The 15,898-nt window shown below is 38.3% G+C and overlaps 1 protein-coding gene across 3 annotated transcripts in view; it reads left to right on the forward strand.

The window, feature by feature from the left end:
• The window catches only part of zip (myosin heavy chain 10), a 458,974-nt gene that overhangs the window by 345,616 nt on the left and 97,460 nt on the right, over window positions 1-15,898 (forward strand). For all 3 annotated transcript variants that reach the window (XR_010860546.2, XM_067149903.2, XM_067149904.2), the window contains exons 19-21: window positions 383-517; window positions 605-760; window positions 12,420-12,548. Coding sequence is in view for 2 of the 3 variants with exons in the window: in XM_067149903.2 (XP_067006004.1) it covers window positions 383-517; window positions 605-760; window positions 12,420-12,548 (420 nt within the window). In the remaining variant the exon portion in view is untranslated. The remainder of the gene's footprint in view (window positions 1-382; window positions 518-604; window positions 761-12,419; window positions 12,549-15,898) is intronic.

Raw genomic sequence — 15,898 nt, forward strand, 5'->3', positions numbered from 1 at the left:
CATAAAAGCCATTTACATTACCAACCAGGTTCAGGAGAACAGAGTTGGAGAAGGGCAAAGAGAGCAAGTGCGCACACGTGGAAGGATATTTTCCTCAGTTCTTCAGTTGACTAATGGTACAACATCAAAGGAACCGCTTAGGACTTGAGTTGATGCCAACTATGTAAATGTGGTCAACTGGAGTGGTGGAATAGTAGAGTATAACGGAGAGGAACTGTGTTCAACCCAACCTGGTTGCTTCTAGATTAGGATATTTTTTAAAATTTAATATTTCTTTTAAAACAGTGTGTAGGATTTTTCAAGAAAGTTAATGTTCTGTGAGGATTCATTATAATCAAAAAGTTCACTCATTTTCTCTAAACATTACTGCTCTATCTTTCAGGTGGAAGAGCTCCAGCTTCAGCTTGGTAAACGAGAAGAGGAACTAGCTCAGGCTCTGATGAAAATTGATGAAGAAGGAGCTGGTAAGGCACAGTCGCAGAAAGCTTTACGGGAATTAGAATCGCAATTAGCAGAGGTGGGTCAAAATAGATGTAACAAGTATATCACCTATTCAGAACCTGTTTCACCATTTGTTACTTTATTGTAATCTTATTTCCGATAGCTACAAGAGGATCTGGAGGCAGAAAAAGCTGCACGTAGCAAAGCAGAGAAACAAAAGAGGGATCTCAATGAAGAATTAGAAGCCTTGAAGAATGAACTCTTGGATTCACTAGATACAACAGCGGCTCAGCAGGAACTGAGGACTAAAAGAGAACTAGTATGTATATATATTGTTGCTTTTAAGCTTCAGTGAACCAGTTGCTTATTTCATATAGTCTTGACCAAGTAAAGTTGTGTAGGAATGGTTAGCTCTTAAAAAATTTAAATCTCAAGTTCAAAATTGTCCTGAATAATGAAAATTCAGCATTTTATTGTATATGTGTTTCAAATTTTGTGAAATAACATCTGCTTAGCACTAGTTACTGGATAAAAATTTTACTGAACATTTTTATTTGTAGATGTATTGATATGTGAACATGTTCATATTCTATCACTGGGTTTAAGATTAAGGTACGAGGACTATTTTTTATGTGAGGGCACTTGTGCAACAAAATGTAAACGACTTAATATTTTTGGGAAATTTATGTTTCATCCAATTCTACACATATTCAGCTTCTTTTCCACATAGGTCCATTTTTGTTCAAACTTTTGTCATATATTCAGATAAGTTTCATCAACTCTAGTTGTAAAAGTCTGAACCGTTGTAGTCACTTCCTCGCCAGTGTGGAAATGCTTGCCATTGAGGAACATATGCGTGAAGATATGGTAATAAAATAATTATTCCTTTAAATGAAATATATTTTCCATCATTCAATACGTACAAAAGTACAATTTTATACATACATGTTTTGGTCAATGTGACATTCTTCAGCTATGAAATATACTGTATTTTCTCACATAATTTATGTATCCCAATATTTTTGGGTCCAAAGTGAAGAAAAAGAAATGTTCACATATTTGATGCACCCACATTTTCAAACATCCTTCATGCAGCTCCGGATACGTTTAGAAATAAAGATGTCAACTACTCGGGTAGCAGCCTTTCTAGTGTGAATTGCATTCCAAATATCGGGCAACGTGCTGTTATCGGCCGATAGGAAATACCAGTGTAAGAGTTCAGTGAGAGAACCAGCGCAGAAGTGACTAGTGACGCTCTATTCCAGTCTGGTACAAATTTATTTTAAGAGTGGTTTGGGTACGGGAGATGTGTTTTCTGTGATCAAAAAATTGTTAGTCCACAGTGAGGAAGTGTTAGTGATACTGCATCATATAAACTCGTGGTGATCAGTTACAAGAGACTATCGTCATTTTTCCATATTGAAAGTCTATTTAAAGGAGAAACAATAAAACTTTTCTATCCACCTATTCAATACATTAAAAGCAATTATAAAATTAGGTTCTCATCCTTACGTTATTGCTTAAATATTAAAACATAGGATATGTTTCGTTCATATTTTGAACATCTTCAGCCATAAATATTCTTACAAGGTTAAATGATCACATTGTTTTAGAACTTACACTTATGGTTTGCCTTTGACAAACATATACAACACAAGGAGTGCAAGTGGAATGACAAGCAGAGCAGTCAAACGGCTGAATGCACTAGAGTAAATGCAGGCAGGAGGAGAAAGAATATGTCAACAGACTTTCTTACGTAAACTTTGATGAAATTACCATTTGCATATCACCAAAGCTTGTTCATCACCAATTGACAGAGTCCCTGCTTACATCTGGACGATTGCCCTATTATACACTGGTCAAGACTACAAGCCATTTGTGAATTCGACAGATTTTGATGTTAAATATTTCTTAACCTGTAATCAACAGTGCACATCAGTTTTGTCACTTTTCTGGATGAATAGTAGGTTTGTTCCAACAAGAACGGGAACAGTTTGCAAACTGGCAGACGCATGCGCGGTACGGAAAGAGCGTTCCAACAAACTTCAAACTCAAACACAGACTCTTGAGTCGGTTGTTCCAACAGACTATGGACCGTTCCTGAACCAGTTTGCGGACTGGCAAAGCAGTTCGTGCTGCAGAACAAGTACTGTTCGTCAGAGACATGCGCAGTAAACCAAAATAAGTGTGAGCTGTGCATTGTGGTCCATAGCTTTCACTTGGTGAATCGTGAACAGCTGATCGGTATCATCTGGCACGAGCAGACGACACGTTACACATACAATTAAATAGAAGTACGGCGTTGTTTTATACAGTAATAGTTAAAAAGTTATACTGTTAAAAAGTCATATTTGACTACACACTAATAAATTAGAGAACTAACCTTGAAATGTGTGGAAAATGAAGAGGCAGAGGATATTGTGAACCATCTGTTTGCACTAAGGGTGGTGTGATTTCATGCACAATATAGTCTCTGATCAGAGATGGCCGATCAGAGCATGGGTCATTGTGAATGTTCTCCTGACTTTCCTTGAATAACCTTACCCACTTATAGAGTTTTCCATCACTTATAGTGTTTGGGGCAAACACCTCACAGATCTGTTATAGTGAAAGCCATTTCTTTTCACTTTCGACGTAATCTGCTTTTGTTAATTTTTAAATCTGTCAGAACTAACGTAGGATGAATAAGATATTAAATATTCTTTTCAGGTATTTTCAGAGAGATTATACCCGAAAAAAGTTCAGTAGAAGTCCCGTTATAGCGAGAATTCATAACTGCGAAAAATGTACTCTCAATAGCGGATTGTCATTATATCTGATTTTTGTAAGAGTTGGGAAAAACCCACACATATTAAAATTGGTATCTCGTGACAATCAGTTTGTTCAAAACTTGCGTTTTCGCAGATTTCCATTCAATGGCATAGTCGTAAGTTATTTTTCTCATTCTGAAACAACGTGAAGGCGTATGTCATTTTGAAAAATTCGAGTAGTGTTTTCTTATTCAAGCAGTTGCCTAACCTAGCTTAACCTCATATCTATCATGAAAACATGTTTCAAACACCGGTAGAGTAATGATAACCTTTTCGCTATAAATTACTTGGGAATAGCCTTTGCGAAATTTAATCAGACGTTAGAAAATACAGTGAAATCTCGTAGTGTGGTTCTCATTAAGACTATTTTTCCCTTAGCCTGTCATAAATTCGAAGTCCCGATTCATGTCGTATTAAATCTGTTTAACCTGTTGATGAGGGCACCTTAGGACAGTCAATAGTGTGCACAGCATTTGTTTGGTCCCACATAAGGGAACACGGCATTTGTCATTTTAGGTTAGTACTAAGAACTTAATTGCTTACTGACATACTGTGCCATCAAGTGTCTGTTTTTGTAACTTCTTCAGTTATGTAGCAATTGAGGCTTTCACGGTGGGCCTTACAAATCATGTCATCGTTTTCCGGGCTTGTAGGTCGTGGTCCAGGAGCGAGTGAATGTCCCGACGTTTCACCGAAGACTGCGTACGGCATTGTCAAGTCGTGAAATTGCTTACTGATGAAGACAAAATCCATGAAGTGGACAGGCATCCACATCTTTTATTTGTGATGCGTATGTTGAAACTCGCACCTTCGAGTTTTGACTCGAGTTGATCGAAGTGTTGTCGCATTCAAGATGACTGTCAAGTCATTTCTCTCGCACATGGCAGAGTTTAACCTCCAAATTCACTGGTCGAAGAGTGTAACCAGAAAACATCGTTTAACCCACTGGTTTGAGATATAAGGCTTCAGCTGACATTTGTTTTTGAAAGTGTGTGATCTGCAATAATGTGCTGGTACTTTTATGGGGCCCCACTGCAGACATTTTTATATTTATTGTCAGGTGTTTTATACACCTTTTGATACACCATTTTTATTTAATAAGCCCCTGTGGAAAAGGTTTTCACATTTCTCCTTTTTCATGCCTTTTAATACTCTAATCACATCTTTTACTGGTGTAATATGTTATGAAATGTTCTTTTTTTTTCAGGTATTTTCTAACTTTTAATACTAAATTGGTTTTGACAGACTGAAAAACTTCACAAAAATAGCTTCACAGATCTGGCGACAAATCTCTGCAGGTGGCACATTCCTTGCTATAACTTGCTTTAAAATAAATTTCCTGCAGTAATTCTTCCCTCTTGTCTTCATCTTTGCTTTGATTAGTCTTGTTTATTATAGTTTTCTGATGATTGTTGCACAGTTTGGGTTAATTTTAAATTTTCTTCACCAGGCGAGTTGGCCGTGCGTGTAGAGGCGCGCGGCTGTGAGCTTGCATCCGGGAGATAGTAGGTTCGAATCCCACTATCGGCAGCCCTGAAGATGGTTTTCCGTGGTTTCCCACTTTCACACCAGGCAAATGCTGGGGCTGTACCTTAATTAAGGCCACGGCCGCTTCCTTCCAACTCCTAGGCCTTTCCTATCCCATCGTCGCCATAAGACCTGTCTGTGTCGGTGCGACGTAAAGCTCCTAGCAAAAAAAAAAAAATAAATAAATAAATAAAATAAATTTTCTTCAAGTCTTGTTAATCTGGAGAGCAGAACTAATGTGATATAAATCTAAACCCATTAGACAGCACCACCTCATTTATAAGAAAGTTGCACAAGAGAACATTCTTTCATGTTGCTAATTGGAAAACTGTCGTGGAAATTTAGAGCAATGTTTCTTGGTACTTTTTTCTTTTTTCTTTCTATTTGAATGACTTTGCTCCAAGTTACTGACCAGTTGCAGGGAATTTGTTCATTAAAAAAGGTCTTTCTGTCCATTGAATGAAGTAATATCTACAAATTCTCCATGTCCTCACCTGCTTTTGTTGTTGCTTCATCTATAACTTTGCTCAAAATATGACTATTAATATTATTATTATTATTATTATTATTATTATTATTATTATTATTATTATTATTATTATTATTATTATTAGCATATGATGCATACAAGACAGTGAAAATAAAAGAATGTATACAATATATATAATTTACAGCATTAGGACCAAAAGGAAAATAACTTTAAATATGGATTGGTAGATATTTAATCCATTCAATTGCTTCTGGATTGGCTGTATGAAGTCTTCCAAGGACCCAGGATACATATGTAGAGGGCACTCCTGTAAGATATGCTTGATGGTTTGCACTACATATCCACGGTCATCACGAGGCAAGTCTATCCAGCACCACTAATGTAAGGTTGCACTAGTTTGGGCAGTCCCACATCAAATTCTGTTCAGTCGTGACCAGATATCAATCGGTCACTACTGATCTGCATTGAGGGCAGTCGCCCAAGTGGCAGATTCCCTGTCTGTTGATTTCCTAGCCTTTTCCTAAATGATCGCAAAGAAATTGGAAAATTACTGAACATTTCCCTTGGTAAGTTATTCCAATCCCTAACTCCCCTTCCTATAAACGAATATTTGCCCCAATTTGTCCTCTTGAATTCCAACTTTATTGTGATCTTTCCTACTTTTAAAGACACCACTCAAACTTATTCGTCTACTGATGTCCTCCCACGCCATCTCTCCTCTGACAGCTCGGAACATACCATTTAATCGAGCAGCTCGTCTCCTTTCTCCCAAATCTTCCCAGCCCAAACTTTGCAACATTTTTGTAACGCTACTCTTTTTTCGGAAATCACCCAGAACAAATTGAGCTGCTGCTTTTTTTTTTTTTTCAGTTCTTGAATCAAGTAATCCTGGTGAGGGTACCAGAGACTTATGTGCCCTCTCCTTTACATCCTTACTACAACCCCTAAATACCCTCATAACCATGTGCAGAGATCTGTACCCTTTATTAACAATCATATTTATGTGATTACCCCAATGAAGGTCTTTTCTTATATTAACACCTAGGTACTTACAATGATCCCCAAAAGGAACTTTCATCCCATCAACACAGTAATTAAAACTGAGAGGACTTTTCCTATTTGTGAAACTCACAACCTGACTTTTAACCCCGTTTATTATCATACCATTGTCCACCGTCCACCTCATAACACTATCGAGGTCTCCCTTTCCCAAAGCTGACATACAATGCATGTCAAACTGACTGGCCTGTAATTTTCAGCTTTATGTCTATCACCCTTTCCTTTATACTCAGGGGTTACTATAGCAACTCTTCATTTGGTATAGCTTCTTCAACCAAACAATAATCAAATAAGTATTTCAGATATGGTACTATATCCCAACCCATTGCCTTTAATATATCCCCAGAAATCTTATCAATTCCAGCTGCTTTTCTAGTTTTCAACTTTTGTATCTTACTGTAAATGTCATTGTCATCATAGGTAAATTTTAATACTTCTTTAGTGTTACTCACATCCCTTTTCTGGACATTATCCTTGTAACCAACCATCTTTACATACCGCTGACTGAATACTTCTGCCTTTTGAAGATCCTCGCATACACACTCCCCTTGTTCGTTAATGATTCCTGGAATGTCCTTCTTTGAACCTGTTTCTGCCTTAAAGTACCTATACATACTCTTCCATTTTTCACTGAAATTTGTATGACCCCCAATTATGCTTGCCATCATGTCATCCTTAGCTGACTTCTTTGCTAGATTCAATTTCCTAGTAAGTTCCTTCAATTTCTCCTTACTTCCATAACCATTTCTAACTCTATTTCTTTCCAGTCTGCACCTCCTTCTTAGTCTCTTTACTTCTCTGTTATAATATAGTGGATCTTTACCATTCCTTACCACCTTTAAAGGAACAAACCTATTTTCACATTCCTCAACAATTGCTTTAAACCCATCCCAGAGTCTGTTTACATTTTTATTTACCATTTTCCAGCGATGTTACTTTTTAAAAACTCCCTCATGTCCGTTTTATCAGCCATATGGTACTGCCTAATAGTCCTAATTTTAATACCTTCCTTTCTTTCATATTTATTTTTAACTATGACAAAAAGAGCTTCGTGATCAATAATACCATCTATTACTTCGGTTTCTCTATAGAGCTCGTCTGGTTTTATCAGCACCACATCCAAAATATTCTTCCCTCTAGTTGGTTCCATCACTTTCTGAATCAGGTGCCCTTCCCATATTAACTTATTTGCCATTTGTTGGTCATGCTTCCTGTCGTTCACATTACCTTCCCAATTGGCATTTGCTAAATTGAGATCTCCTGCTACTATCACATTCCTTTCCATATCATTTCCAATATAGCTGATTATCTTATCAAATAATTCTGAATCAGCGTCTGCGCTACCCTTTCCCGGTCTGTACACTCCAAAGACATCAAGTTGCCTATCATCTTTAGAGATGAGCCTTACACCCAGAATTTCATGTTCTTCATCCTTAACTTTTTCGTAGCTAACAAATTCTTCTTTCACCAGAATGAATACTCCCCCTCCTACCATTCCTATCCTATCTCTACGATACACACTCCAGTTCCGTGAGAATATCTCTGCATCCATTATATCATTTCTCAGCAATGATTCAACTCCTATTACAATATCTGGTAAGTATATATCTATTAAATTACTTAAGTCATTCCTTTCTTTACAATGCTTCTACAGTTGAGCACTAACATTTTTATGTCATCCCTACTTGATTTCCAGTTCCCTGTTCGCTTAACACCGCTCCCTAGGCCACCCCGTTTCCTTGAATGTACTTGCCTATAACCCTTCTAAACAAGTTTCCTAACTTATATGTACCACTGCGGTTTAAGTGATGGCCATCTGGGCGCAGATCCCCATCTCCTACCCACCCATTAGGATCTAGTCCAAGGAAGATGAAATCCAGTTAGTTTTATAGTGGGGTCATGGATTTCAATCAGACCACGAGGTGGAGATTTAGACCACTCATTCTTCCATATATTTTGGGGGTCAAACCGAGTTCAGGTAAGTTGTATAGACATCCTGTACACTGGTTTCCATGATTTCAACGTGGATGTAGTGATTTGGATTGGGAGACCATCATTCTTCATTATTCTATGCCACAGACAGACAAGAGCTTGCTGTCTCCTGATGTGAGGGGGAACAATATTACCCAGTACAGGTAGCCACTGAGATGGAGTGCATTGAAGAGTGCCAGTGATTATCCTCATTGTCTGGCGGAGTTGGATATCAGTCATTTGGCAGTGGGAGCTCTTCAACCATATTCCTGCACAGTATTCAGCTGGAGAGTTTACGACAGCCAAAGCAGTAGTCCTGAGAACAACCCATGATGTTCCGGCTAACCTACTGAGTAGGTTATAACGGCTTTTTAGTTTTGCAGCCATTTTTTTCAGTATGATGGCTGTAAGTTAGTGCTCTGTCCAATATCACTCCTAAGTACTTAGGACAGATGTTGTATTTCAAATATTGGTTCCTGAACATCACTCTAGGTTGGTATTTTGCCCTCAAGTTGCTAAGGTGAAATGTGGTTACCTCAGATTTGGAAGAACTTGGTCGAAGATGCCACTTTCTGAAATAAACATCCAGCTTCTGAAGGTCTCCATTCAAAATATTCTCTGCTTCTTCAAAGGACTTCTGGACTGTAAAATTTAGATCTGCATAGATGAACTTACGGGATACCATTTCTGGCAGATCGTGAATGTACAAGTTAAATAGTATAGGGGATAAAACTGTGGTAGATCCTTATTAAATGGAATCTGCTTTTGGCATTTTCACTGTAAACTTGGAATTGCCTGTTACACGACATATTGTTGATGAGAGTGACTGTTTTAAGACGAGGAATTGTCTTTATGAGTTTGAGAAGAAGTCCTTTCCTCCAGACGGTATCATACGCCGCTGAGAGGTCCAGAAAAGCAGAGACACTCCTAAGTTTCATCTCAAAGCCAGTTTCATTCTTTCATTCTTTCTTTCTTTCTTTCTTTCTTTGCAAATTGCTTTACGTCGCATCGACACAGATAGGTCTTATTGCGACAATGGGACAGGAAAGGGCTAGGAGTGGCAAGGAAAACCATCTTCATGGCTGCCGACAGTGGGGTTCGAACCCACTATCTCCTGAATACTGGATACTGGCCGCACTTAAGCGACTGCAGCTATCGAGCTCGGTAAAGCCAGTTTCTAGGAACGTAGTTAAGGCAAGAACTTGATCTGAGCAATCATGTTTTGGGCTGAATCCAGCTTGTTCGACAGGAATCGCATCCTCAATTGCAGGAGCAGTTCTATTCAGTAAGAGTCTTTCAAGTAATTTATAGGTGACACTGAGTAAGGCAATTGGCCTGTAACTTTGAGGCAGCTGGGGGTCTTTTCCTAGCTTCAGTACTGCAATGATTTTGTACTTCTTGAAAGATGATGGTAAACGTCCGGATTTTAAAATGGAGCTGAAAAAGTTTGCAAGCCATCGTTTCGTAGCCGGAGCACATTTCTTGAGAAACTCGAGATATACACCATCAAATCCTACTGCTTTTCCAGTCTGAAGAGCATCCAATGCATGTTGTATCTCTTCTGAAGAGAATGGTCGTGAATAAAATGAGTGCAATTGGATTTCTCGTTTCAACTTGTTGAATTCCGATCGTACCTGTCTGCTAAACCTTTTGTCTCTGTCTTGGATGTAGAAATAAGCTATGGATTCTATGTTGATAGAAGAATGCTTTCTTGCTGGTACAGATGTTGAAACCAATTTTTCTATTAGGGACCATTCTTTCCTACTTAAAAGGGTAAAGTTCAAGTTTCCAACAGTCTTGTGCCATTTCTCTCTTCTAGCATTGTCCAAGGATTTCAACAATTCAATAGTTTTTTCATGGCTACTGTTCTTATCAAATTCACAACTTAAGTGAGATGTTTCTTCACTCCAGCCAGGGGCATAGTCTTTGCGTAAACCTCTAAGAATGCTTCTTTTGACAGCTGATTTGCTTAAACCAAAAAATCAGTCATAGTTCTCAGGTGTTGGTGTAGCCCATTAATGCTGGCATCAGTGTAATTGGTATACAAATCCCAGTCAGCTTTCTGAAAGTTCCAACGAGGGTGGGATGTAGATCTTACAACAGGGATGTTAATACCAATGTTATAAATGCTGACTGCGTGGAAAGTAATTCAAAACTTGTCTTTGTAATCAAATGTCTAAAGACCATTGATTCGCTCTTAATGTGGGTGGTGAACCACCTGGTTAACAATGCAGGCAAAACGCACGTTTGTTCGCTAGGATACACCAGATAACTGAGCGTTGTTGCTTCTGCTCTTGAATGTTCTCCATTGTTTGTTTATTTGTTTGCTTGGGTTACTTATCCAAGTGACCACCCAAATGCTAAGTACCTAGCAAGCATCTTAGTATGTGGCCATAGCCTTAGATGATAAAACTTGTTAGCTGCCATGGGGATCTGATTAGACCGGCAATATAAGCATGTATTAATACCTACGCCGGTCCGATTGGGCCGACAACAGCGGGTTGCTAGGTAATGTGAAATCGAATTCTTATACTAACTTGACACATTCTAGTGTGGAAAAAATGAACCACGGTATTTCAAGGGACTCTTTGGTAATCCGATGACTTAACACTGTCGTCCAGTTCGGTCGGCAACGTACAATAGAACACTTACAAAATGACACAATGTGTGACGTTACTGACCCAATGGGGTCGTCAGTATGATATTTACTTAGTAATGACCAAGGTGAAATTGGAAATTCGAACAAATTATTTTTTTCAGTCACGAGATGTGTTAATGGATAGTGAAGGGACCCGTGGAGCCGGGTGAGAGTCTGTGTTCGGTGGCCTAAGAAATTCTAGTTTGCGGCCAGTCTTCACCGGCCAATGGAGCGAAGCAAGTCTGTGCCCCGAAGGCCGCACTCGACAGCGGTGAGCTGTGACATTCGGTTTTGGGTCTGCAGACAGCCAGCTTCCGTGTTGCATCTAAGTATTCACTCAATTTCAGACACTAACACACAATAGACTTTGACATAGTGAAAGTAAGCAAACAATGTGGCTTGAAGTTTTCACACCAATTTCCCTCGAAAGACTAAACAATTGCCAGTGCAGTTTTATTTTAAGTGCTTGTAATGACCAAAAGTAATCTGGCGGGTTGGCACTTGTGAGCCCCTGAATATTAATTTTTTTGCTTTACGTCGCACAGACACAGATAGGTCTTTTGGCGGACAGGAAATGGCTAGGAGTGGGAAGGAAGCAACCGTGGCCTTAATTAAGGTACAGCCCCAGCATTTGCCTGGTGTGAAAATGGGAAATCACGGAAAACCATCTTCAGGGCTGCCGACAGTGGGGTTCGAACCTACTATCTCCCGAATACTGGATACTGGCCACACTTCAATGACTGCAGCTATCGAGCTCGGTATTAATATTTTTGCCTCGTTTATAGTTTATTGCCAGTACACATGCACAATAAAATCAGGAAATAAGGAGAAACAGTTTTTCAATCAAAATGGCACTTAAGTTGGGGCAGGGGGCAAATGTAGTGTGGTAATTAATATGTTAAGGCTATGGAACATTCTATATTACATACTGTGGTTGATATTTCTTAGATAGGTTTCCTAAATTTGATAATATAATCATTGGCATCTCTAGTATTTGGAAGAAACATGTGTATTTAAATAAATCAATAAAATACTTTGTATTATATATTGTACTAATAGTTTACATATTCTATAGGATTTTGTGCTCTTCTATATAAAGAGAGCCTCAAATGGAAGATGTATATCATTCACTACAAATCCTTATTTTCCCTCATTATAGAAAAGCATGCCTATCAATCTTCCCTCTAGAGATGTCCTTGTAATATGTGATAGTGTTTTAATATGAGAGAAGATCTATTATTAATAGTATTTAAGTGTCAAATCTCTAGTTTCTTCTCTTCTCTTTCTTTGCTAATCAACATTTAGGAAGTCTCATTGGTGAGTGTTTACGCCCCCAGAGATGAAGTAATTCCTAACTGTTTGAACTCCTTATTCATTATTACTTCTTCAATTTAGATTTGTGTATGATTATAGTTGGTGGAATGTTATGTGACCTATGTGTTTCTCTGAGCAACTTGCTTATATCTAGATTTGTATATTTTAGGAACTAGCGACACTGAAGAAAACATTGGAAGAAGAAACGTCAGTCCACGAAGTAAGCCTTGCTGATATGAGGCACAAACACAGTCAGGAACTGGCAGCCATCAATGAACAACTCGAATCTGTCAAAAAGGTAATAAAATCATTCCCTCATTCTATTTATTTATTTATTTATTTATTTATTTATTTATTTAATTAATTAATTAATGGAGAAATCTAGTAGATTCCCAGAATATTGCCTTGCATGATGCATAATCAATTGTTTTGATTTCATGTATTCCCATTTAAATTTAGATTCATGATGCCTACATTGATCAGTCCTTGAAATATCACTTTCTTGCATTTCCCCCGGGAAATCTGTCCTAATTAACATATGCCCTCATAAAGCAGTCATTAAATTCCTGGATTGAATTTGTCAATAATTCCTTGCAAACTGCGTGCTGCAGTTCTCCTTTGGTGTGATTATTTGTTCAACCCTTGTCCTTTTTTCTACGGGGTTGGTATCAGGTGAGATGAAACTGTCGTGGCGGGTTTTTATGACCGGATGCCCTTCCTTACGTCAACCTCATCAAAGGACTTAATGAGATGAAATGAATTATGTGATATATGATAGTAGGGAGAGGGTGAAACCCGGTGCCGGCACATAGCATACTCCTGTCTAATAGCACCAAAGGGTCTGCTCAAGGCCTAACGTTCCCATCCGTTGGACGAATCACCATCAACAGTGCCATATGCCATCACTCCATATGAGCACTGCGGAGAGGTTTGAAATTTAATCCAGGATTTTGGCGTGCAATCTAGTGATTAGAAATTGCATACCACCACCTCCTCTACCCTGCCGGCCAACATTCCTACGGTGAAATTTTTTTTGACCAACGGAACTTGAACCGTCCAATCTCGGCGTTAGACCTCTCAGACTTCAGTGGTTTAATGATTACGGCCACCAGGTGGACTAGTTCTCCTTTAGTGTGGTTATTAAGATTTAAAGGAACTTCAGTACATGCTCAATACATATTTTCTAAATTTTTTAATATGGATGATTTTCATCAACAGCATGCGTGCTTAGCAGTTTTATCATGTTCTAGCATGTCGTTAATGACTTGTGGAGAACTTGCTCTGTGTAAATGATCTTTGCCAATTTAAACAGTATAGAACTTAATTGATGATGAGCAGCATGGTTAACAAAAAATCATCAAATTTGTCTGGTTAAACCATCAAAGCTATTTATTATCACGTCATTCATGGAGTATTATTTTATCCTGATGCAAGACATGCTTATTTCAGACTTTCTAATCTTGCAATATACATACCTGAGAGACAGGAAGATGTGAGGGATTTTACCACAAAGGATAAAACACTTCATCAGGCTAGTGTGGGTAGAGGGAGCAACAGAATTATAGGCAACAACCATGAAAAAAGAAAGACTGATACAGACTCCAGATTTTCACTCTCTGTCATCTCCATGCATCAGTCCCATTTCTTCAAGATTTATTTCCTGTATATCTGACAAAAAAGAAAAGGCACCAGAACAGATGGCGATGAAGTTTGAGAGAGTGTGTGCGCAAAGAAGAAGAAATCTGGACTGGGACAAAATGACTGAAGAAGAATGGTGGAAGGAAAGAGGAAGGTGAAGTGCCTTAAATGCCCCGACCCAGTAGGAGCTAGATAAGGAGAAAGGAGGAGAGTGATGATGATGTATCTGACAAGCTCATATCCTCTTCCCAGCTTCATCAGAGATGTTGGGTGTTTGTGCTCATTGTGACAAAATGTAAAAGATTCATATGTACAAGACAACCTCAGTATGACAAATGGAACTTGATAGGCTTACTTTTGCATTATCCTCTGCATTTAAATAAATCTTTTCCTTATTTCACACTTCCCACATCAAGAATGAAGATATCTTTGACACTTTGCAGTTGTTTTAATTTGGCTGGTTACATAACTCTACTTACATTTAATTTTCATGTAAATGTATGGTTTTATTGCTATCTATTTTTAAGGGTAAAATTTATACTTGTCTAAGACTGAAATAAAATACTCTATATAGTTGTCTTTTTTTCTTCTTCGTTTGCCGCACATGCTAGCAGGGTCTGCTGTTTTGAGTATCCATCACCACTTGACACAATTGTGTGCCTGATCAGAATGCTCTCCTGTAACCTTGAGATTCTTGTGCAGGGTATAAAGCCAACACTGCCTTGGTTGTCTTACTGGCCATTTTCCATATACAGGTATTTGCAAAGCAGAATCAGTTGTTGCGACTGTTGCTGCTTCTGCTTCTGCCCAGTACCAGCATAGATGGTTTCTCTCATCTTTTCAGCAATTTGTGCCATTCCACATTGTTTGTGACCTTCACATTTGTGACATGACCATGAAGTGTCAGGCCAGATTTCCACCTGAGTATTTTTATTTCTATGACCACAAGTCTTCATCCCACTTTTTTTTTTTTTGAATGAGGGCCAGCATTCAACATCATAAAGGGCAACTGCGTGGACTGCAGAGCACTATACTTTCAGCTTGAGCCTATGTAGAATGTTCCTGTTCCAGAGTACACCAGTCGCAGAATGTCATTATTTTAAACCATGCTCTGCTCAGGCAGTTTGAGATTTTAAGTTATTATTCCATTAGTACTAATTGTTGAGCCAAGGTATGTAAATCCTTGTAATTGGTTTTGATTGATTTTGATGGTATCCAAATCGTTTAGACTTTTAGTCAGGTATTTTTTTTTTTTTTTTAACTTGAGATGTAGGCCGACTTCTGGAAGGCGGTTGTTCCATGCTTGTACTTGGACACTTTCATCTTCAGAGGCCAACAATACATTGTCGGCATTCAGTTTAGTCCAACTTGGAGTTTTCTGCAATCTCATGTGACAGTATCCATGGCTATGGTAAACAGAAGAAGCAATAACCTGGTGAACCCCCCATGGAAACAAAAAAATTGCTGGATAATCAAGCAGAATCAAGGGAGAAAAGGAAGTACAAAGGAGACTGGACATTTGGAATGAAAATCTGAAGCAATGGTAATGTAAAAAGAAAACTGTAGTCGTGCACTGTGGAAAAGAGAAAAAGAGAAGCCAAGTGAACATAGATGGTGAACGGTTAGAGAATGTAGAACAGTTTACATATCTGGGTAGCATTATTAATGGAAGTAATGAAATCCCTGAAATAAATAACTAAGTAAAGGTACAACATTTTATCATCAAATCAGAGAGCTTTTATGGGATGACAAAGTACCCAAGAGAACGCAATTAACAATATATAAACAGTATTTCATACCAATTATAACATTCGGACTAGAAACGCTGGTAACTAACAAGAGACAAGATAGTAAGATCCAAGCAGTAGCAGTAGTGAATAATTATTTATAACCTAGATTGTAGCGACAAATTCCTCGACGTTGCATACCAGTTTTCATTAAATTCTCTTCAGGCATTTGTACGGACGGACGGACATTACAGAAAATTAAAAAGTGCATTTCCTTGTTACT

The sequence above is a fragment of the Anabrus simplex genome, chromosome 6 (assembly GCF_040414725.1).
Source record: "Anabrus simplex isolate iqAnaSimp1 chromosome 6, ASM4041472v1, whole genome shotgun sequence".
NCBI lineage: Eukaryota > Metazoa > Arthropoda > Insecta > Orthoptera > Tettigoniidae > Anabrus > Anabrus simplex.